Here is a 25,250-nt window from a genome sequence, read left to right as displayed (position 1 = left end):
GTGTGTGTGTGTGTGTGTGCGCGCGCGCGCGTGTGTACATGTGTGTATTGGATTCTCATCAATCACTTGGCACATCCCACTGGACAGTAACTGCAAAATTTCAAAACTCCAAAACAAAAGGGCTTGGGTGCAGAGACAAGTTGGGGTGGACAGAGCAGCAAGGCACATCATTTTGTCTACTCATGTTACTGGCAGAGTATATGAGGCCTGTGGTGACCCTTACTGGCTGATACCCACAGCTGTAGTTGGCCAGGAGCTCTGGCTAGAGCTGTTCTTCCTCAGAGGGTTTCTTCCTAGGGCCTTAAAGTATAATGGTAGCCCTTTGTTACTGGTGGGACTGGGGTGGGGACACTGCTCATTTCCTGTCAAGGCCCCAGAGGCCCCTGTTACCTGATGAGTTCTATGAACCTCTCCCTGGGGGCTTCACTCACGTCCTCCTCATTAATAGCCACAATCTGGTCACCAGCCAGGAGCTTGTCCTCAGAGGGGCCTCCTGCAGAGGAGAGGAGAGAGGCATGAGAGCTCAGAGCTACATCTGGGCAAAAGCCATGGTGCCTGAGAGAGTCAAGCCAATAAAGAGAGAGAACTCCAGTGGAGGCCTGCAGATGATGGAGACTGAAGTGTGGTGGCAGAGGTGTTCTAGTTCTGGCTTCTGCCCATAGAGGACAGAGGAACGAAGAGAGAGAATGGAGTGCAGCTCCTTTAGCAGAGCATGCTACAGGAGCACAAGTCACCAAACTCAGACACGATTGGTAAGTGGAACAGAGACTTGTGCCTCGTTTGAGAGGTTTACTTAGGTACAATGAATGGTTTCCAGACTGCTGGAGGTGGGGACAATGACAAGAGCAGAAGGAAGGATATTCTCACTTGAATATTATTCATATTTATTCATATCCTTGGAGTGGGGGAGTGGATTTTGAGACTTATAGGGTTTAGCTTTTTCTAACACTGAGGGATGCTATCCTTTACAAATGTGTAAACAAAGTACAGGTCCCTTAGGCAGCAGGAAATCTGCCTGCTGCTTTTCACATTTTCCTTTCCCATCTCCAATGGTGAGGTTAAGAACAGATCTGTGGGGAAGCTCTATGCCTGTGTTATAGTAAAGGGTGGGACAGCGAGGTGTCACAGCTATGCTGCCTCTGCTATCTAGGAAAATGTTCTTTCTTTCTTTCCTTCTTTCTTGAGAAAATCTTTTTCAGAGACTGGGAGAAAATAAGGAGTCAGATCCAGCATGACCTTGATTGTTATTTATGGCCATTTTAATAGGCCAGATTCTAACTTTTCTCTATGCAAAGAAATGCACTGCCTATTTTCCCTCCAAAACATACACATAACAAATATGTCACTCAAGAGCAGGTGTGATGGCACAGGCCTATAATCACAACTGCTAAGGAGGCTGAGACAGGAAGATATGAAGTTCAAGAATGCAAGGGCTACTAAGTAAAGTTCAAAGCCATTCTGGGAACATCAGCAAGACCCGGTGACAAGACCCTGTGTGAAGACAGTTGAGAAGTAAGGATTTGTTTTAGCCCAACATACCTAGGGTTCAAGATACAAGTACAAAAATAAAAAGAGCTACCTGAGCACTTATGCATGGCTCTGGAGCCAGGGACTCATGTGCTGGCACAGCAAGAAGGAGTCACCAATGGAACAGCGAGGGAATTTAGTAGGGCATGCCTCCTGCCAGCTCAGTGACTTCAGGAACTGCAGGCATGTGGTTGACAATCATACTCTTTGCAGCCACTGAACTGGACTCTAATCCTGCAGTTGCAATTCACTAACTGTGTGACCTTGAGTGAGACTCTGAATGTCTCCTAGTCGCTTATCTGTTAACTGAGAAAATGACAGTACCCATACATCATAAGAACCGTGGGAAGATAAATGAGATGATGAATGTACAGTACTTAAAATAGCCGACTAAGTCAGGTAAAGTAGCTCACACCTGGGATCCTAGTACTTGGGAAGCGGAGGCAGGCAGATCAGGAGTTCAAGGCCAGTCTGAATCACACGTCGAGTTAAAGGCCACCTTGGGCTGTATAAAAGCTCGTCTCACCAATAGGATAAAGCAAAGGATCCAAAAATAGATGATCGCTGTTGGTGAGAACTGAATAAATGGTGGTTATTGAATCTTCCATTTGCTTTATTCCTTCTATCTACTTCTGTCAAAATCAACTATCTTTGGCGAGGAAAATGTAATTCTGTTGGTGGAGTGCTTGCTTAGTACACACTATGTCACGGGCTCACTCTGCAGAACCAGATAAACTGGATGTGGCGGTGCACACCTATAATCCTAACATTGGAGAGAGACTGAGGCGAGACAATTAAAGTCCAAAGCCAGCCTGAGCTCCATAGCTGATATCAAGCCATTCAGGGCTGCACAAAACCCTGTCTCCAAAACAAATAAAAAGCCAACCAAATGAAAATCCCAGTCTCCTAGGTGGGGGCTTCATCACCTATTTCCCTTCCTTCTTCAGGGATGGGATTGGAGGGCTTTTTCCCAGTCTTCAAATTCTGTTTATTTTGAAGTTAAAGTAGGGGTTCCTGGTGGTCTGTTGTTATACTAAGTTTTACCTATGCCTTCTTTCCAAGATAAATTTGATTTCTGATCAGAAGACAAAACTCTTTTGCCAAACTGCATGACTGACTCAGGAGCCTTAGGTTGTCCTGTATTGAATTTTGTTTGCTTGTGCCCTCCAGTTGAAGAGAGTTTACAGAAAAATATTTTTTCCTTTTCCTTTGAGGATAGTGAAATTCATCAAATTTCTGCAAGACCGGTTCATACTCTGGCTGCTCCTTTTGACTGAGTGAGAAACCATTGTAAACATCTCAAGCCTCAGGCCTAGCAAGGGAGAAATAAAGCTCTTTTCTGTCAGTACATAGGAGATTCAAACACAGCCATGCTCCGGCTCTATTTCATTCATGATGGCAGGGCTTTCTGTTTGGGGGCAGGGTGCTCATTCCTTTTCCTATCCCCTGAGGTCCCTTTCAAGCCCCTCACCTACTCAGACAGGCTCTGAGCAAAACACTTGTCCAGCTGCTTCCTAGGTGACTGACACTGCTATGCCTCAGTTTCCTCATTTGCAAAATGGGAATGGTGCCTCTTACCTTGCTGACTTTGCTGTGAGAACTAAACAAAAGGAAATAAAGAACACGGGAGATGCTCCATCAGTGGGAGCTTTTGCTACTGTCAGCCTGGCCTTGAGACAGTTGGCTCTGTTTCCCTTTTCCCACCAGTGGTCTTGATCCTATTTCTCGTCTTCACTGGCTCATCTTTCTCTCCTCCCCCCCCTCTGTGTGTGTGTGTGTGTGTGTGTGTGTGTGTGTGTGTGTACAGCTTTGTGGAGTTGATTCTTTCCTTTCACGTTTATGTGGGTTCCAGAGATCAAACTTAGGTCATCAGGCCTGCACAGCAAGTGCTTTTAAGCACTAAGACATCTCTGGCCCCCAGATTCTTGAGGCCAGGGGCTGTGTCTTGTGCTTCCCTGCAACACTGCTGGGCTTAGAGTTGGTATTCTATAAATACTCGTTGAATTAAATTGAATGGTACTTTCTTATCCAGGGTATGACATCTCTCCTATGCATATTAAGTGCCAAGGGAAGGTTTGTTTTTGTTTTTATTTTTCCCCAAATTCTCTCTTTTTTTCCCCCAAATTCTCTTAACTGCAGTCTTGTCTCAGGCCCCAAGTCACTCAATGGTTTGTCCTTAGTTGGCAAATCTTTACCGACGCTTGGGAAATTACTCGGTAAGCTCAAATACTTGGATGCTCTGCTTTTTTGGAAGACGGATAGATATTGGAGATAAAAAGCCAGGGGCTGGAAGTACCCTCTGAGGGACACCTACCTGGCCTCACAGATCGAACCACCACAGGTCTTTCACTGCCAGCCACGAAGCCAAAGCCATATATAGGGTCTCGGTGAATGGTCACTTGTCGAAGTGTCTCTGCTGGCAGCTGTATACATTCCATATCATTTGCGCTCTCTTCCTGCATCACATGACTGGGGGAAGGGGAATATAGGAGCAAAAAAAAAAAAAGATGCAAAGGGAACTAAGCCTCAAAACCAGCTTGGAGGGATGTCAATTATGGTCTGGCTATGATACCTGGGAGATCACAGCTTAATTTCCTACATGCTTTGGGACCAGCAGAGGCGATGACTACCATCGTACTTCATACTGGAGTAAGAGGGAGGTAGGGAGGAAAAGCTACTTGTCTTCAGGAGAAACTGGAGTCGTGGGAATTGCAAGTCACACTCCTTCTCTATGGTGTTAGGACTGTAGAAGAAGCCCACACGCACATGTATTGTTCTGAAGTTAACTGGTATCAGCTATCTTAATTGGCTATTAACTCCCTAAAGAAATCTACCCCCCACCCCCAGGGAGCAGGCCACAAAAGCAGGCGAATAAGTGGGAAGGAAATGTGAAGTCATTCGAGAATGAGGAACATCTTCATGAAGTCCTTGTGCAATTTTAATCTTTAATGTCTATTAGGTAATGTATAAAAAGGAACTATTTAGGTGGCATATATAAACAAGCATGCTAATGTTCAGGACCATTACTTTACACAATTGTATATAATGCCAACTTATTTCACTTAATGGGACAGCTGGAAAATGGCTCCTGTGGGCCAGAAGGGGAGTTTCTTGAGGCTCCTGACAGACCTAAAACTCAGCCAAGGCTGGGGAAGAGGAAGCCCTTCCCTCACACCTGGGGAAGATTCCAGGTTGTTCTCTTGATGCTTACAACTTAAGCTCCTGGAGGTTAGCACTACACAAAGAGCTGTATAAAGCTTCTACACCAAGGGCCCAGAGGAAGCATGGTTCAGGCTGATAGGCCTGGGTGTAGCATTTGGATGAAAAGCCCTGAGGAATGTGAGTTCAAGGACAGTGGAGTTTGTGGGACACTGGGTCCCAGGGACAAGGGAGTTAATAAGACAGGGAATGATGATTTAGGAGGACAAATCAGGCAGAGATGGAAGAGAGAGGGCTAGAGACAAGGGGCTCAGAATCTTAGCAACTTGATTTGGCTCCCCTATATCCTCAGGATTTCAGGCGTAGCAGATGAGCCTAGGTTCCTTACCTCAGTATATCTATTCTCTAAAATTAAAGGTCTATCCAGGGCCCTTCAAAACAGAGGAGTAGGAGTTAATTAATCAAACTAGCACAAGGTCTGTAAAAGATGTGGGAGGCTTCGACACTACAAGAGTGATGCAATTGTTGACTAAGAATTCCAAATACTTCAGTGGCAGGTGGGTTCAAGCAGCTAGGTTGTTTATCAGGAATCAACTAATTAGAGTAAGTGTTTGACTATTTGTGGGGGAGGTGAGACTTGGAATAATTGTATAAAAGATAAATGGTAGTCCAGCAGAGACCTTGTAGCTAGCTCTCTCTATCACCAGGGCTGATATGAATGCAGGCACATGTACTCTAGCTATACCTAATACGTCCTGGAGACCTGTCTATTATCCCTTAGGGAGGTAGAAAGGGATGCTAGGATAGGGCAAGCCTCTAGAAGGCAAATCTAGAAGCTGGCTCCCCCCATTCTTCCTACCATAGCAAGTCAAACGAAATGCTTTCTAAATGAAAGTCACAAAGCAGCTGGAAGGTGGTTTGGCTATTGTCATGGGTAAGTATTTTTAGGGAACAGGGGCTCTTTGAGAGTGTGACCTGAGGTGCTTTTCTGACTTCAGTTCCTGCCGTTAGGTGCAAGTTTGGACTTAAAGTGAGGCAGAGAACATTGTCTTGGGCTACCATCTTGCCTCAGCCTTGAGGTTGCTGCTCAAATGAGTCTTTGTCTCCTGCCAGCCAGTCTCTAAGACAATAAGAAGCCTCTTCCTGGGATGACATAAACTGGTTGCCAATGTGGGTACCAAGTGGGGCAGAGTGGTCTGTAGGGCTGCACAGACCCTGGAGTGGGCACCAAAGAGGCTGCAGGTAAGCCAAGGAAGTATTTTGTAGTGTTCTGAGCTTACTCTCCCACTCCAATCACTAATAATCCAGATCCTACCTCCCTTTTCTTTCCCCAAAGCTGGGGACACTTCAGCTTTCAGTAGTCCTCGAGGTACCACATCACCAGTACTGATGAAAACAGTCATTCTTGGAGCCAGAGCAACCAATGAGCCAAAAGCCGTTAGTGATATTTTGCTTTATTCTTCTCACCCACAGTTGTCAGTCAACGAGTATTTATTGAGTACCTACTCAGACAGTCCATCCCTGAGGACAGTGAGAAGCTTTAGGTCTTTGGCTATGAAGAGCTACCAGTCTCAACAGTCTAGCTGGAAGAGAAAGGATGGACAAGGGTCTGATGCATACAAAGACTCGAGTGTGATTGAGACCAGTAGATGAACCTGACAACTAATTCAGCCTTATACATTCAGAGAAAGGTTGGAAAAGGAAGAGAAGGTGCCATGGAGGGTGTAGGGATGTTTCTGGCTGGCCGGGAAAAGACAGAGAGTGGGGAGAGATGGGAACCCAAGCTCTCTCTTTCTCTCACAGGGGACGAAACTATTCTCCATCACCAAAGTCATGGCTCCAGGTGAAACTTGTATCACATTTCATTCCTTATTAGGGTTGTTCCAGAACTGAACTAACTACCCCTCACTGGATCCTTCTCAATTCTACAGAGTATCTGATGCCTCCTTGTGCCTAGGCCTTCCCACACATCTTGGGTCATAGCAGAAACCTCTATTAACAGACCCAGGAGGCCATTTTAGAATCCAAATGGAAGGTCTTCCTTTCCTTCTGAGGTCTGCAGTTTTCAGTGTCTGCAGCCTAGTCCCTCTGAAATTTGCTAAGTGTCTGGAGACTTGGGAGTGTCACTGGAGGCAAGCAATGATGGATGAGAGGAGCTCAGCTGTCCAAAGGCCATATGACTGCCTTCCTGGGGAAACTAGGCAATTTGACTTGGCTTCTGGTCTCTCCAAACAGGGTAACTCTGAGAAAATTATGAAGCAGCCAGAGCTCATGAGCCCTTCATTGCTTTATTCCTGGCATCTGCTATTTACTTTGTTCCCAAACATCCAACACCTTCATTCTGACTTGTTTTCTACTCAATGTTTCTAAAGTACCTGCTCATCTTACACTAGGGTGGTCCTCTCCATTCAGTGATCCAAGAACAAGTTCTAGCCTTTTCCTTCTGTCTCATAGTAACAACCTTTTAGATCCATGTGCTTCTTTGCATATTGACACCTATTACCTCATTTGAGAAAAAGTACTTTCGCATCCATTATCTCCTCACAGCTGCTATCTGTCCTGCCAAAGAGGTGAGGTGGCTGCTCCTCCCCCAGCCCTGGAGGTAGAAGGAGCAGACATCCTCAGAAGCTGAACACAATCCGTGATCCAGCTGGAGCCAAATCTCCTTGGCAGGTCCCGAAATCCCAGCACTACCAGCTACATGCTGTCAGACCTCTGAGACCCCTGACAACCCAGAATTTCCATTGCAAGATGGCTCAAACCCTGTGAATAGTAGCATGCCGCATCTTGGCTAGGGCTGGGTGCTCAGCATACATTATAATTAACCTGTCTCTGATCCTGTTCACTCTGTGTTGTTGGGGAGAATGAAATGAGATCATGGTCACAGACAAGAAGCACTTAGAAGGTTAAGTATATGACATGAATGTAGAGGTGACAATATTATGGGTAGCGTTATTCAGGGTGACCAGAAGAACAGAGGAAGGGAGCCAAAAATGAACCTTCACCCAAAGTCACACTCTTTCTTTTCAAGAGACAACCTCATAATGCACTCTGCCTCTTCATTAGCCAGGTAGCCCAGTTCTTGGTCCAATTATCAGACAATCTGACTGCAATTGAATGCCTTGATTCCTCTGTGAACTAACCTGATCTCCATCACTGGCCAAAGAGAAACTAGGAGCTGGAGTTCAAGCGAACAACTGTTGCTAGGCTGGATGAGGCTAAAGACAGATTAACTGACAGGGCAATGAAATGGTTCTGAGCGAATGCTCTATCTTTTTATGCTTTGGGGCAGAAGGACTAAAATGTTAACAGTTACATTTCCAGGCATTGCCTTTTACTTCTCCATCCTTCCTTGCCTTTGGCTCCTTTTTCTTTACATTTGGTTGGCTCCTTGGGGAGTCTTGTCATTCTCCTTGAAACTGGCAGGATTTGGAGCCATGTGGCGCCAATTAGCCCTCTGATTCCAGTAACTGGAGCCTGATTCTTCTGGAAGCTTCAAAGATCCAGCACAGCAGGCAAGCAGCTGGGTCCCTATGAGATGCCATGGACTCCAGGTGGCAGTAACGGGAGTCCCATCCCTGGAGCTCTGAAATGGCTCCTCTGGGTGCAGAAGTCTTTCCCCTTGCAAAGGTGCCCTCGCTTCTCATTTCAGCTGGCTGCTTCTTACTATGTATTGCCCTTCAAATTTTAATGTGCACATGGGTCATGTGTGGATATTACCAAATTATTCTGAGGCAGCAGGTCTGTAGTCATCTCTGACATTATGACACTCTCCAGGGTGATACCACTATTGACTATGCTTTGGGACGCAAGGACATTATCGTTAGACAACAGGAGGATCACAGTCAGGTGGGAGAGTTGAGGTGTTTTTACTTTGTTTTGTTGCACCATTGAAGGTGCCAGTCACAACACAACTGTCGCCAGGGGTGGTGGAACCTGTGTATAATCCAAGGAACTGGGACAAAGAAATAGGCATAAGAGTTCAAGGTCATCCTCAGCTACAGAAGGCAGCCAAACCTACATGAGACCTTGTTTCAAAAATACTAAAAAGCTCCGGGCGGTGGTGGCGCACGCCTTTAATCCCAGCACTTGGGAGGCAGAGGCAGGAGGATTTCTGAGTTCGAGGCCAGCCTGGTCTACAGAGTGAGTTCCAGGACAGACAGGGCTACACAGAGAAATCCTGTCTCAAAAAAAAAAAAAAAAAAAAAAACAAAAAACAAACCAAAACAAAAAACTAAAAAAAATATCAGTAAAAAAAAAAAAAATCCATTATCGTCTACCAGGAACATATTAATTTAAATAAACAAAGCTCTGGGTGGCTGAATCTGACTTATCTGTGGAATGAATATGGAGAACTCTAAACATTCGTGAAATGAAACGGGCCAGGGTAAGGAGAAGAAAAATAGGGATAGATATATTTGGCCCTACTGGAGAATTTGGCCAGCCAAGGATTAGCTCAAATCCTGGAGATGCCTGGAAGTCAGGTAAGTTAGATGTTGAAAGGAAGGATACTGTAAAGGATTAGGTGTTTGCTGAGGGCTTGGCGTGCTCCAGAGTCTAGCCACACGTTATTCCCCCTCCATCTTTACAACAACCCCCCTGAGCTAGGCAGTAGTATGACTATTGTACAGATAAAGAAAAAAAAAGACAAGAGAGATCCATACAACCTGTTAAAGAATATACTCGTATAAGCCATGTGGAACTGCAACATGAACCCAGGTCTGCCAATTATTCTATGATTTTTTTTTTTTTTTGACAAGAACCTATGGACCTAGAAGATTCTCAAAAATGTAGTGAGGCCCACTCAGTGGACTGTTCCTACCAGGTTGAATCCAGGACTGTTTCAGAGCTGTTTTTAAGAGCAGCCATCTTTGAAGCCACCATACCAGTAAATGACATCAGGGACACTAGGTACAGAACTGACTTCCTCTTACTCAACAGAAGATATATTCTAAGGCAACCCTCTCATCTAGTGTTACCTTAAATCAAAGATAATATCAAACTTCCTATACGTTGTGGTTATTTTCCTGTACCTACATCCTTATGGTAAAGTATTATTTAGTAAGTGAGGCACGGTAAAAGATTAACAACAATAAAAGAGAAGATGGTTTTACTGGTGTACTTCTGTAATCCCAGTACTCCAGAGGTTAAGGCTACAGGATCAGGAGTTTGTGGTCACACTGGGCTACATAACTAGTTTCAGGCCAACCTTGAGTATACAGTGAGAAACCTGACTCAAGAAAAGAAATGAAATGAAACTAGGCTATCTATAACAACACATTTGTGGTAGTTTGAATGAGAATGGCTCCCCACAGGCTCATATATTTGAATACTTGGTGCACAGTTGGTGAAACTCTTTTAGGGAATGAATAGGAGGTGTGGCCTTGTTGAAGGAGGTGTGTCACTGGAGATGGGCTCTGAAGTTTCGAAAGCCCTTGCCAGCTCCCCTCACCCACTGCCCCACCTGCCTCCAACTTGCAGAACTGATGTAGAACTCTCAGATGTTTCTCCTGCATCAAGCTTGCCTACCTGCTGCTATTCTACCCACCATGATGGCTGTGGACTCACTCTCTGAAACTGTAAGAAGCCCCCAGCTAAATCATTTGTATTATATGTTGCCTTATTCATAGTGTCTCTTTATAGCAATAGAACAGAAACTAAGGTGGTACTATCATAAAAATTATTTTGGAGGTTTGAATTGTTTACTTTTGGAATTTTTCATTTAGTGGTGTTGGGCTTGGGTTGAATGAAGGGAACTAAAACTGCAGAAAGTGAAACCATTGGCTGAGAGGGGTTTCCTTGTCTGATCTCTCCATGGTTGGAAAACACCTTCCCTTGTGGTCTCGGAAGCTCTTAGTCAACAGCAAACTCCTGTACTCCGTTTCACTTCTGAAACTGCCTGCCATCTTCTTTCCAAACTGAGACCTGGTTCTTCCTTGAGAGCACTTTCTCACCCATCCTTCAGGTACTGTGTAAGTGTGGAGGGGATGAAGAAACTAAAATCCACCCCTCTTCTTGGTGCCTGGAAGTTTTAAGTGTTTTTGGTTGCCTTGGATGGCTCCCTTTCCCTCATTTTGGATTTGTTAGCTTTGGCAAAGTAAGGTGAACTGGCAGGCCCATGGCTTCAGGTAAACATGTTTAGGACTGGTCAACTGGTGGAGGTGGGGCATGGGGGCGAGGAGGCTCTGCTGGCAGAAGGAAAAGTCCACCAGGCCTTTATCTCAGATCAGGAGGCTGAGGAAGAGCTCAGAGGTTTGCTATATTTCTTACGTATCTGTCTGTCATCAGAGATCTGACTTAGCTCCTAGTTTCTCTTTTTTTTTTTTTTTTTAAATGAAAGCTGCTTATATTTGAAATTATTTTTTTGTTTCTTTCTCTGAATCTCACATCCTTCCAGGCCTGCAGAGGAGGTAGGCTGTCTGTACTTAGCAGTGCGGTCTCTAGGCATTCCTTCTTTCTTGTGAAATGCCCCTATCTTCTGAGCCTTCCAGCCTCTTCAGTGTCACCTGCAGAATTTCTATGTAAGGTCCCAAGGTTACTGAGGACTTTAGTTCCTAATCATATGTGGTCTCCTCCTCCAGTCTTTTAAAAAAGAAATCTTGGTACAATATGCATAACATGAGATTTACAAGTTCAGCCATTTTGACTTGTATGGTTAGTTCTGTGACATTAAAATCACTCACATTGTTCTGAATCCCTTGCAACCATCCATCTCCAGAATGTTTTCCTCTTCACAAACAGAAATGTATGTGTTTGGCATATTTTAGGGAGTATAATGTCTTCAGGATTCATCCATATTGTAGCCTGTGTCAGCACCTCCTTCCTTTTAAGACTTGATAATATTCTATGTATGTGCTACATTTTATTTGTCTGTTGATGGACACTTAGATTGTTCCTAACATTTGGTTACTTCAAATAATGTTGTTGTGAATACAGATGTATAAATATCTGCTGGAGCCTTGATTTCACTTTTGGGGAGGATTATACCCATGTTTTAGTTCCTCCTAAAAGTTCATGCCTCCAGGGCTTGGTTGCTATTTGGAAACTGATTGGATTCCAGGAATCAGAGTCTGTCAATGGATTGATCTTGTGATGGATATATAATGTGATGGTGTTACTGGGAGATGGTAGAAAATGCAAGGAGAGACCTGGTTTGGATGAGTAAAGATGTCAGTAGAATGCCATGGAGACGTTAAATCTCGTCCCTTTGCTGTCTTTGGTTCCTGGTTGCACGATGTGCACAGCTTTCCTTTGTTGTGACCTTCCTCCATGGTGTTTCTGCTGCACCATGGGCCCAAAGTGAATGGGATTAGCCAGGTGTGCACTGAAATCTACGAAACTATGATCCACAACAATTCCATCCTCTTTTAAAATTATTTCTCTGAAGTATTTGCTACAGCAATCAAAAATGACTAATTCAATTGAGAAGTAGGATTGCTAGATATTATGAGAACTCTACGATTGATTTTTTTTTTTTTTGAGGATTGGCCATGATGTTTCCTACAATGGCTATACCACTTCCCTCTAGATAACACTTTATTTTCTGTTTATTGTTTTGTTTTCATAACAGCTATCCCACTCCTACATTTGATGTCCCTATTGGTGAATCCAATATCTACAAGGTGGTGAGGATGTCACTGAAAATAACTTCCTCCACTGAGCTTACTTCATTGTCTTAGCTAGACATTATCAAATTACTGTACTAACTCCAGTGCAACACTCCACTGCATACTATTCTCTCTCTCTCTCTCTCTCTCTCTCTCTCTCTCTCTCTCTCTCTCTCCCTCCATCTCCCCCCTCTGTCCTTTCTCTCTGTTAGAATTGCCAGATAAAACCCCACCCTTGATGAACTCAACCATATATACTCTTCCAGTAGCTGGAGAAATCTTCAAACAAACTATATAGCTGGGTAGCTGGCTTTCAGTGTTAGCCTAATGATATCAAATCTGGCACATATTTTCATTGACCTGTGGCCACAAAGTTCTCACCCTCTAATATGCCTATGTCATAGCTCCTCTTCTTAGTCATCCCATCAGTTCAATTTGAGACTTCAAGATGTCTCAATGGATGAGACCCAAAAGGCAGAAGTTACCAGATAAAATTACTCTCATCTCACTACCACTAAACGCATAAAGCACCACATGTATACAGCTTTATCTCGCTAAAGTAGAGGATGATTATTTTCCTTCATCAATGGAAAAAACCTTGTCACTTATATTCTGGTACCAACCTGCCTTACCTTATCAAACATTTCACTCCTTTGGGCATCCACTCTTTTCCTTAAAATATCCACTTCCCAAATCATACTGCCATATTGATGGAAGCTGTGTATCCTCATGAAAACAAAGCAAACCCACCTCCCCCTGGCAGTACACAATCTCTTGGAAGTTACTGATCTATTTTCCTGCTCCCTTTTACAGTAAAAAAAGATGTCAAAAAACCCTGCCAGCAACACACTTCTACACATACTTTCTCATCTCATTTCCCTTCTTTGATCACTTATCATATGGCTTTCACATCTATCATTCTACATTTGCTCATTTAAGGGACTCTTCTGTCTTTGGTGGATATATATCTCCCAGCACTGCTCTTATATCTTGTCTACATTTACAACTTACCAAATATAGACAAAGATGGAAACTCTCTTCCTCTGCAAATACTCTCTTGCTTATTTTCTATGAACATCTCCTGTTTGGTGTTCTACTTCTTTGGTTGCTTTCCACAGTCTCTTTTATGGGTTTCTTTCTTTCATCTGCTCTAGATATTGGTGTTCTGTGGCTCTTTGCCTGTATTTCTCATATCTCCCTCTTCTCTTTCCTGAGGTGGTACTGTTTAGCACCCTGGCTTTAAATACAACCAACATGTAGATATTGTCTCCAAAGTTACATTTTCCTTTCTCTTCTTCAGGAGTTTCCAAACTCTTAGACATTGACATTTCTATTTTTATATCTCTCAGGAATCTCAAACTTAACATGGCTGAAACTGAACTCTTGATTTTTTTCCCCCGTCTAAAACCTCATTCAGCATTCTTCTTCTTAGTACATGGCACTGAGTCAAGCTGAAAAACCGAGTCCTTCTTGAAGCCTGTCTTTCTTCCTTCATCCTTGACATCCAATTTCTCAATAAGTATTGTCAGCTGTCACTTCAAAACACATCCAGAATCAGTCCAATTCTCTCCATCTCCATGGCTGTCACTGATGCAAGCCACCATCACTTCTCCTGTGGATTGCTGCAGCTGCCTCCTTATTGGCCTTCCTGTATCACTTCTAAATTTGGCATCTAGGAGTGTTGCAATAGTTGAGACTAGAGCCAGTCCTTCCTTTGCTTAAAACCCTTCAGACATTCTCCATTGATGGTAAAGAGTATTGAAATTCATGTTCCATGGCTCTTATGTCCTTTGTAATCCTGCAGTGCTATTCTTATTACTGGCCGTTACAATCTGGCCCCAGTAGCTACTTTTCAGTTTCTCACCATACCAAGTTCTTTGCCCTCTCTAGGCCAGCATACTTGGTATTCTATTTTCCTGGAAACCTATTTCCTTATTTTCCACATGGCTGATCTTTCATCCTTTATGTCTGTTCTTAAATATCACTCTCCAACAAAGGCTTTTCCTGAAAACTGTTCTATTATTGTGACCTGTTATTTCCTTTATGAGACTCATCACAATTTGTAATTATGTATTTTGTGGCTATTTTGCTATATACTCTATGAGTTGGGACTAGGTCTCTTTTGTTTAACGGTATATCTATTATGGTGTTTGGCACATAGTTGGTGCTTAGTGTTTTTCAAGTGAACCAATGCATAAATGAGTAGAAGTAATTTTGAGGCACAGAGAATAGAGGTCTCTGGCCATTCTATGCAATTCATTGTCAAATGGCTACTGGCTGTGATTCACCCTGGGTAAATCAGACTTATACTTGGTAATTTTATTGGTCAGACTCTTGTTCCTATAACAGATACCTGAGAAGATCAACTTAAAAGTTCATAGTTTTGCAGGTTTCATTGTATGTTCACTTGGTATTCCATTATTTCATGGAAATCTCTGTCTTCATTCTTCACATGGATGCTCTTTTATTATTTAAGTCTCTGCTTAAATATCACCTCTTTACAAAGGCCTTTCCTAGGAACTCAGTCCTGCTGCTTCTAGGTCTGTGTTGAGGTTGAGGCTTGTGGGAGATAATACATAGCAGAACAAAGCAGCTCTCCTTTTGGCAAATGAGAAGGAGAAAGAGGAAGGGACAGACAGCAGGACACATATTTGCAGCACATACACCCATTGACCTACTTCTTCCAACTAGGCCTTTCTATTTGTCATTGATTTATGAATCCATCAGGTACTAATGCATTGATTAGATGAGATACCTTATGGTCCAATTAGATCTACCAGTTGGGAACTAACTCTCCAACACATGCATCTTTGGGGGATGTGGTAATTTGAATATTCTTGGCCCAGGGAGTGGCACTATTTGGAGGTATGGCCTTGTTGGAGTAGGTGCAGCCTTGTTGGCGGAAGTGTGTCACTGTGGGAGTGGGCTTTAAGACCCTTGTCCTAGCTGCCTAGAAGTCAGTCTTCTCCTATTGGCCTTCAGCTCCTCCTGCACCATGCCTGTCTGAAAGCTGCCATGCTTCTACCTTAATGATAGTGAACTGAACCTTTGAACCTATAAGCCAGCTGCAATTAAGTGTTGTCCTTATAAAAGTTACTTTGGTTATGGTGTTTGTTTACAGCAGTAAAACCCTAACTATGATAGGGACATGTGTCATATCCAAGGCATGGCATTGGATCTAACACAAAGGAGACACTCCTCAATGTATCTGGCCAAAGACCAACGTAGGTAGAGAATGTAGTCCAAGAACAGGTCTAAGACTACAATAGAGGAAGGAACAGAAGACAGTAGAGCTCCAAGTCCTTTCCCTTATAAAGAAGGAATTTTCTTTAAAGGATATGCAATCATCTTTTCAAAATGCCAGAAGCAGTAGAGTGTGTAGGAAAGTCAACGATCCTTCCCACTCCTGAGTGTCTCTGGTTGGCTGACTTGGTTACTTTCCTTGGGCTAGCTCCCCTTCTTCTATGTCTTTAATGGTCCCGAAATTTCCTCTTCAGTTGAGCTTAAAGAAGCATCTTTGGGAAAACTTGATGGTGTCTGAATTCTTTGATTGTCTAAATTAGCTTTCTCCCAGTAGAGAGGAATGAAGATGCTGTCCACTGTCAGAAGGGGCAAGTATAGAGACCAAAGTTATCTGTTCTTCTACAAGTATTTGGGGGCTTGGAGTGATTTTTGTCCAGTGCCAAGCCTAAAGTGTCTCTGAAAGGAAGCTGTAGTGAACCCTTTCTGCAGCTGCCCCCACTTCCCCTCTTTTCCTCAAGGGCTACACATTCAGTAGATTCCGACTTGCTGTCTAATAGGTCCAGACACACTCCTAAACCCTCCTTGCTGGGCCTGCCAGTCTGGTGACAGATGTTAGGGCTGTTCCAGATGTGAGGCTGATGCCATATGGCATTCTGGGTCACAAGGTCTGAAGCTGCTGCCATTGAGCTGTGGCAGAGTTAGTGGGGAGAGCCTTGCAGTTTTGCTCTCACTTGCCTGTCACTGGCTGAGGCAGTGAGGGGGAACTAGAGCAGTAGAATATTTCTGGGGACTTGAAGAAGTTGCCATGTCATTCTAAAGTACCTTGGACACCCCAGCCCCCACTTCCATCCATGACACCAAATATTTCTCAGAAGGAGGCCAAGACAGATTGACTGAGCCAGAGGGAAAGACATAAGGAATGAAGGGAAAGATAAGCAAAAAGGGAAGATAGCTGGACAGGAAAGGGGGACTGCCAGAGCCAAGAGGGAGAGAGGCAATGACAAGACAGAGGAGAAATAGAACAAAAAGGCCTTGGAAATCTTGAAGGGAAAAAGACAGGTTTGGGGAAGGCAACCACTAGGCACCAATTCTAATCCCTTGTCCTCTAAATTCCTGCCAGCTGCCCTCATTGTTACCCTTAGGGCGTCCACCATTGCTTAAGGACCATATGGTAATGAGAGCCTTTAGATAGAGTACTTCTGAGGAGGGAACTCTTCTGGGAGGAGGATTGCTATTATGCCATACTGACAGCATGATGCTCCTACCCGGTTCACATTGTCACCTGCAATGGGTAAGTGACAAATGAGAAACATTATGAGGGAAAGGCCCCGGACACTTTCCTGATTTAGGCCAATTTTCCAGTCACTAGAGGTTGGATTTTTGTTGTGAAAGAGGAGATCAAGGAAGCCAAACAGGACTGGGAGAGAACCTCAGCAAGTAGAAGAGCATAGCCATTGTAGAAAAAGTAGAGGTGGCAGGGAAAGGAACAGCAGGCCTGGATTCTTCCCCTCAGTACACACTCTCTCTAAGGCCAGGCCAGACCACAGGGCTCTGGCACAAAATGCCAAGCCAGAAGAGGGTCTCTTGCCACCCACTTTTTTTTTTCTTTTGGATCTTGGCCTTTAGTCTGTCAAGGGCTGAACTGTAAACAAAGCTTGGAGGGCAGACAGGGGGAGCAGGTGTGGCCAGGAGTTTCTGGGAACTTCCCAAGTAGCTGCTTCCAGCAGCCAAAGACCCAGGACTCATATAGCACTTCCCTAGGGGCTGGTTGGCAGGCACTGACTGCACAGGGCTCTGGGTAAAGCCAAAAGAGGGCCTATTCAGCTGTTGGGCTGTGCCAAGACCTTCCTCTTTATGAGACTGCTAAACATCATGGCCTGAGCCACCAGCCTTGGATACCCGCAGCCTCTGATTTTGGTCAACTCCAAGACAATCTCAGAGTTGGCAAGGACCATGCAAGTCATTGACTTGCTCTTGTTGTACCCCTGCTGATTTCCAGAAACAGGAGGGGAAGGCTAGGACTGCAGCTGTGTCCTGGATGAAATGCCAGACCTGGACCAGTTGAGAGGTAGGGGATGAAGAACAGGTCCAGAGACCAAGCATCCAGGAACTACTTGGCCAAAGGCATGGAGGTGAACCCAAGTATAGGCTAATGGGAAAGAAAAAGGATATAGATAAATCAGACTGTGAGTAGGACTTTCCTCTATTCTATCTGTCATGTGTGGCTTTGCATGGGGCACAGGATCCTTCCTCAGTCTTCTCTTGGAGACCTCCTGAGAAGACAGGAAAGTATATCTATTCTAGTTCCTTGCCTTAAATGTCTGAAATTGGTATCTTCATCATAGGACTCATGACCAACAGGCACCAGGCTGATCTGAGAGAGAGAGAGAGAGAGAGAAAGAGAGAGAGAGAGAGAGAGAGAGAGAGAGAGAGAGAGAGGGAGAGGGAGAGGGAGAGGGAGAGGGAGAGAGGGAGGGAGGGAGGGAAGGAGAGAAAGAGAGAGAAAGAGAGGGAGAGAGAGAGAAGCCCCTGTTTCCTTCTTGTGTGTCATCTTGGACATATTCAATCAGTTCACCCCAGATGCAAGGCAGAAATTAGGTCAAGAAGCCACTAGACAAAGGAAAATATGTGAACAGAGGCCTGGTTAACTCATTACACCCTGCCAGGAGGTGTCCAGAGATGTTAACCGCAGTTTCAGGACAATGAGACACCTTTTATTCCGCCTAATTGCATCTTCCTGCTGAGACAGAAGAAGGAATTTTTAGGTTTTTCCCAAACTGGAGTTAGAAAAGAAGAGTGAAGTTGATGAATTCTCCACAAAAGAATTAAAGCCACAGGCAGAAAATAACAGGCTGGAGGCCAGGATGCATACAGAGGTTAGGTGTGTAAGGGAAGAGAAGGAAGTGAGGTATCTCTTTAGAAAGGAGACATAGAATATATAATTACAGAGAGGCAGAAGACAGACTGGAACAGGAAGATAAAATAGGGAAAGGGAAGGAAGAGGAGGGTAAGGAGGAAATACAAGGAGGGATAACTAACACTAGGGACCATCTGAGGGCCACATAGAAACCTACTATAGTAGAAGCTTCTTAAAATATATACATCTAGGGGAGAAATCTAAAAGGAGTTACCAAATAATGGGGGAGGCAGTGTCCCATTTAGACATCTCCCATCAAGTGAAACGTCCAGTACTAGGAATGGGTTACATTTACTTGAGTGATTGGCTAAAGAGGGCTCCATGGGAATCCCCAATTGCCAAGGCTATTGGTTACTCTCTACAAACTGATGGTAAGGCTCTATTGCTGAAGACAACACCTACACAAGTCACTGAACACAGCGATGTTGAAACTGGTGCCCACCTAGAGCCTTCACCCTTACTGACTAGGGCTCCTGGCATTAGAAGGTACTCTGCAGGTTACTAGAGAAGAGGGTATCCACAAATATAGCCATAAAACCTGTGACGTACAATGGGGACCTGCCTGCAAAAGTGGCACAAAGATGGTGGGATTAATTAACCAGTATATGACTGGATTTAAGGTATACTCCATGATATGGAACCCATTCCTGGCACTGCATTGGTGGCCAAGAAACTGAGATTAGATAAGTCATGGACCAGAGGGAAAACTAAATACTACTGTTCGGCTGAGGTAACACAGCAATAAAATGACTCCTAATGACATTCTGCTATACCCATAGATAAAGGTCATGCTCAGCCATCATCTGAGAAGCTTCTCCCTGAGGTAGATGGGAATAAATAGATTCACAACACAACTGGACAATGTTCAGAGAGCAAGAGACCTTGTAACAGTAAGTCCTAAATTGAATGTCTACATCAAACCTCTATCCTCAGGGCTCAGGGAACCCTGTTGAAGGGGCAGAAAGATTCTAAGAGCCAGAAGGGATGGAGAAGTCCATGAAACAAGGTCTCCTAGACACAGCAGGACCGATACACATATGAACTCACAGAGACTGTGGCCACATGCACAGGGCCTGCATAGGCTCCAGCCAGATGGGGTCTCAGCACTGAGAGGGGAAATGGAACATACCCCACCCCTAACCAAGAGGGTATTTAACTGACAACAGGAGGAAAAGCAAGATTTCTCTAATGGAGTCTCATTGTGTCTATCAACTACACTTAAGGGTAAGCCCCATGACAAATTCTATGGTGGGTTTATACATTGTGCTTGCCTTATATTGCTTTGTTGGGGTACTTTTTCATCTCAGTGGTCTTTTGCATATATATTATGGTTTCTGGTTTTGTGTATGTGTGTGTCTGTGTATTTGTTGTGCTTTTTCACATGTTTATTTTATGTTTTTTTTTATCTGCCTGTTTGTTTTCTAAAGAGAGAAAGAAGGGTAGATTTGGATATGTAGGATGGTGGAATGGATGTAGGAAGAGATGAGCGGGGAACTGTGGTCAGAACGTTGTATATGAATTTTCAACTTAAAAAAAGATCAAGAAAAGTGATCATTTCTCAGGACTTTTGGTTACTGTACCCCAATAACCTATTAACCAAAAAGGCCCCTCCCTAAGCCTTCAGATTTTGGCATTATAGTGTATTTTTATTTTGATTGATTAAAACACACAGAGCCAGGGCTTTCTTAAAAAATAATGCAAGTTCTCTTTCTGTTCCACCTTCTTATAAAAGGAAGGATGGCAAAGTCCCTTGCTGTGAAGGAGGGGCTCTCCTCTGCAACTTTTGGATAGCGTTAACTAATTCCTTCATTCATATACACACCAAAATAATCTACTGTATATCTTCTATGTACCCAGCCTCTCCCTCCAGTGAGATTGCAGTCAAATGTGAAGGCAGGTATATAAACAAACACAAAGCCACATGTCACCTGGCTGCACTGAGGGCAGCAGAAGATGCTGTGGGAGCACAGAGGAAGGTATCTCCCAGTAGATCTCCCTTACCCTTGCAGGGTAGTGAAGGTGAGAAGGACATTCTAGGAGTGGAATGTCGATTTTGACAGCAAATGAATAGTAAGGAAGAGTCAGCAAATAAGGACACCTCTGGGTATTTAAGCCACTGCAATTAGACGAGATTACAGAATAAATTCAAGCAAAAGTTTCATTTGAGCACAGTCCCCCACTGACTCCTTTCATGGAGCCTTATCAAATGATGCAATGCACTCTGATGAGACCACAGAGATGAGAGCCAGAGCCCTGCAAACACTGGGGTTATCAGAGCATTTCTCATTCATGCACCACCCTGGAACTATACTTGGATGTCCCTTGTTATAGGAGCAGTAGGAAAGGTTGGCTTCCAGCAGGTTCAGTAAGATCCAGCCATAGTCCCAGACACTAAAGGCATGGAGTTCACATACTCCATTTTGTCCACATTGAAGAAGGTCTATTAAATGCTAGCTCTCTGAATGGGCTGGGGAAATAGGAAAGGAAAGGACCCTATGGAAGGGTTAGATATAACCCAGGAACAGCCCAAAGGGGTTTAGTTACACACAGGTTTCAGCTCACAGGGATCATTCTAGGATGGGAGCACAAGAATAATATTATGCATGTATGGACTGCAGCTTCTGCCACCTAAGTTCTAACTTCAAAACAAATCCCCTTCCCTCCTTAGGGAGTACAACGACAGTTTTGCCCATCATTGCAAATATTTTTTTTTTAAATGAACTCCTAACAGAGGTACTCAGATAGAGCCATAACATCGGATTAACAACTCCAAGCCAGCAAACCAGACACTTGTTTAATTAATAAAACTTATAAAGCATAACAACTTATTGATGTTACAGGCACGGCGCTTAGTACAACAACAAAACCCAAATCCATCTGAAACACTCTGTCTTCTCCCGGAAGCCTGCTCTCCACCAATCTATGCAATTCTGTCTTTAGTGCAAAGGGAGCAGTGAGCAAAGAAAAACATAGTGGAGATTTCTGGGCAAATGGCTGGGGACTGTGGTAAATACAAACCGCTCTTTTCATGAGCAGATCTATCCAAAACAGCTATGGTTTTGGAGATATTTGGATGTGGGTTGGAACTCTCAAGCCCCATTCCTTTACCTATACAGAGAGGCTCATTATAGGACTCACTTCAAAGTACCCATACAAAGATTTAATACAGGAAACATGCTGGCAAAGTAACTGCTCATTTATAGGATCTACTTGCAATTATTATCATTGGGCATCCAGTAATAGGATCTGCTGTGTCCTAATTCACTGTTTATCTTTCTCCACAGTTTGTAATTGGGGGGTAATTTGGAAAATTGATTCAACATTCTTTGGGACTAGGCCCTGACTTCAGAAATACAGAATTAAAACGAGTTTTGCCACAAGGAAATCAACCTGTTTTTTTATTAGCCCATTAAAGCCAGCTTGTTACCAATATTTTCAATAGTTACCAATGGGGATGTGTATGAAGAAAGAGTGGGTTGAAATCCTAGCTCCGCCCCTCACGAATTGTTGGACCATAGTCTTGACCCACCTCTCTATGCCTCGATTTCTTCATTTGTAAAAATGAATAATATTAGTATTTACCCTATATGACATTTGTTAAGAATGAATAAAATACTGCATGTAAAGTACTTAGTACTGTGCCTGGCACACAGCAATCTTCAAGCAAAGGACAGCTAGTGTTGTTATTATTGCATATGACTTATTACTGGGAGGTAAGCCTGACCAATGTAGAAAAACAGAGGGGAGATACTGGTCTTGTTATGTCAGACCTAACACCTTCTGAATTTTACACAGCCTAGAGAAAATAGTGACAGGAATGTTCCTGCCAGTCTCACTTGGTAATGGATGATATTTCTGTAAATAATGCACCACCAGGTGGGTACAGTGGTCATGTTTCTCAGCCTGGCTGTGCTTGGAGAAAACTGAGGTCTCAGCTGCCCCCTCTCCACACTGCAACAGTACGTCAGCATCCCCTGTGCACCTCCCCCACCGTCAAAGAGCACAACCTAGCCACTATGCCTGGGGAATTGAGGAGGGAGGCTAGAAGCCCAGATCCTTTCCCACTGGACTCAGTTGCCTGCAGGAGACCAAAACTCTCACCTGGAAGGGATCCTGGAGGCCCTGGCTGCTGGCAGGGGGCTTTGGTTCCAACCCCTAGAAGCACTGCCCTCCCTCCCTTCCAGCTTTCTGCTCTCCTCGCCTCTCTATACCATCTTCACTCCCCGCCCCCCACCCTCAGCAGGAAAACTTCCCGCTCCTGCAGACACACTTTGCCATCAGTATCCAAACCTCTGCTCCGCGTGCATCTTGCCTTGCCATTTCCTCGTCCGAGGCGCCGCGAACCGACCCGAGGACCGCTTGGCAACTAGAAGGAATTCTTGGGGGCTCAAGGTGGGGGATGGAGAGAAATGACACCTCCCGAAGCGCGAACTCTGTAATCCTCTGTCTCCCCTCCCCATACCGCCCCATTCCCCCTCCGTCCCCGGGAGGAGTGAGGAAGGGGCACTCACCCAGAAGGGGCATTGCTAGAGCTGCCCACAAGTCACTCTGAGATGCCAGTGAGGACCCTAGCAATTTCTGCGGACCTCACAACCCCACACACGCCCAGCTATATGACCCTTTCCCAAGCAAGCCCTAGCCTGGCTGCTGGGGCACAGTACTTACTGTCGGGGACCCTCTCCAGGCCCGGTCTGCGTGGCTGCGGAGCGGGGAACCCTCCCTCTGTCTCTCCCGCGCACTGCCCCTGCCTGTGCCCAGCGCAGACACTGGCGGCAGCGGCGTCTGTAGGAAGAGAAAGATCACGCCTGCCTTAGAAACCCAGCCCCTGCTGTGACCAGAATCTTAAAGAACGAGGCGACTGGCTCAGCCCCAGAGCTGAGGCTGAGGTGATGGACTAAGCAGGGAGCTGAGAAGCAGCCCTTCTTTTGCACCTGGATTCTGGACCTCGTGAGCAGTCTGGTGTCCCTGGAGGACCCCTCCCTCTGGGAACGGAGGTGTATGGATAATCCAGCTGCCGCTTGACTGAGCACTTACTAAGAGCTGGACACTGTGCTTTGCATGCATTTTCGCATCCCAGCGCCCTTTTCATTGTACAGAAAACAAAACCGAGGCTCTGGGGAAGCAAAACAAATACCCCTGGAGATCCAGGAGAGAACTGGTGGGCTCAAGAAAGAAAACCGCAGGGATCTTAAATTAGGGGCTACCCAGCACAAACCCTGTTTTGTATCACTGCAAAGTGGCATCTGAAGATCAGTGTCTGTATCTCTCCTTTCCCCATTTTTCTAGCTGGACTAAAAACAAGTGGCAACTCCAGGCATCCTTCTTCAGCAGAAACAGCTCATCTCTTAATATTTGATAGGTCGCTACTATGTGCCAGGCTCCATGGGAGATAGAAAAGGGAGGAGTATGTTTGGATCCAGGTGGTCTTCTCTGAGACAAGCTCAGAGTCTGTGAAGTCTGAGTTGTTATGCTTCGAGTTCCTCAAGAGAGGGAGAGTGCTCAGGTTCTAAAAGAGAGAGCGGCCAGTTCTCAAGTTCTCAAGTAACTCTAGAGAGTCTCTGGTGGGGGGACAGAGACAAGTTGTAGAGACAACTTGGGGAGGACTGTCTTGTAGTGGGGCTGATTCTGACTACTGCTACTGGATTAAGGGCCCATTGGATCAATTCCTCTGTGAAAGTTGGGTGGAAGGCAGCTTTGTTAGGAAATCAAGTCCCATTGGCTTCCCTGTGGCTGTCACATTAGACTTTCTTTAGCATTGTCATCTGTGAACTGGGAAAGATCTCATACTCCTTCTTTCATGGTCAAAGTGATCAAATAGCATAGCATTCGTGTCCTATCTTAATTGCTTAAGAAGATCAGTAGAGCTGTGTGTGGTTGGCCTTATCTATAGTGTCAGACATCTGGGAAGCTAAGTATAGAGAATCACTTGAGCCCAGGAATTCAAGAGCAGCCTGGGCAACATGGTAAGACCATTTTTTTTCAAAACAACAACAAGAAGAACTGTTGTAGAGCTTGTTTCTTCCTTCCTTGCAGCAAATATTTATTAGCATCTATGTGTGTTGGGTACTGTGCTAGGAGCAGCACACTCCCATAGTCCTTTAGGAGAGTCTACCTTGCAAGGCAGAAAGATCACAAGACTGGAAGTTAGAAAACATTTGAAGCCCTAGTTCTTTGACTAAACAGCTGTGTGACCCTGAATGAGTCATGCATCCTTTGGTACCTCAGTTTTCTTGTTGGTCAAACAGGGATAATAATGCTTTCTGGTCCTACTTTCTGGAGGTGTTTATGATGCTGAAGGGAGGTAATAGGTATGAAGGAGCTTTGACAAGTATAAAGTCACTAAACAAATGTCAAGGATTAGTCGGTTTCTAAGGTGGGAGGGGGCTACTGGGAGATAAAGCTGAAAAGAAATCCTTGCTGACTCTCTTAGATCGATTGCACTTAATTTCATCTTTCCAGAACAAGTGAGACTGCACCTTAAGCAGCCCCTGCTCTGTGAAATAGCATTCTCCCTCAGTGGTGCCTATGACACATGGGTTAGTGATGGCTTGGCATGAAAGTGAGAACACTGTTTTAAGAACTTGATTGGAACCAGCAGAACTGTCTGGGTTTTGGGTCTCTAAAGCAGTCTGCTCCTCTCATGAGATTATCCAACCTCTCCCCCCCACCCCCCCCCGTATTGCAGGTGTCTGGGTCCAAACCTCTTAAGAGCCCCCCCAAAGACATTTCCCTTCAGAAAACACAGGGCTCATGTTAGACAGCAAAGTGTGGTCAAAGGCTTACTTTTGCTGATAGCT

General features: G+C 44.6%; 1 protein-coding gene across 1 annotated transcript in view; it reads right to left on the bottom strand.

Annotated features, from left to right (window-relative positions):
- The window catches only part of Frmpd3 (FERM and PDZ domain containing 3), a 99,320-nt gene extending 76,102 nt beyond the window's left edge, over positions 1-23,218 (bottom strand). The window contains exons 1-3 of the mRNA XM_031377634.1: positions 23,119-23,218; positions 3,842-3,996; positions 391-493 (exon numbers count right to left, since the gene is read on the bottom strand). Of these exons, the coding sequence (XP_031233494.1) occupies positions 391-493; positions 3,842-3,989 (251 nt within the window). The 5' untranslated portion in view covers positions 3,990-3,996; positions 23,119-23,218. The remainder of the gene's footprint in view (positions 1-390; positions 494-3,841; positions 3,997-23,118) is intronic.
- Between the last annotated feature and the right edge of the window lie 2,032 nt (positions 23,219-25,250).

The sequence above is a fragment of the Mastomys coucha genome, chromosome X (genome assembly GCF_008632895.1).
Source record: "Mastomys coucha isolate ucsf_1 chromosome X, UCSF_Mcou_1, whole genome shotgun sequence".
Taxonomy (NCBI): domain Eukaryota; kingdom Metazoa; phylum Chordata; class Mammalia; order Rodentia; family Muridae; genus Mastomys; species Mastomys coucha.
The sequence above is the reverse complement of the archived record's forward strand: the minus strand, read 5'-3'. Positions and strand labels throughout refer to the sequence as shown.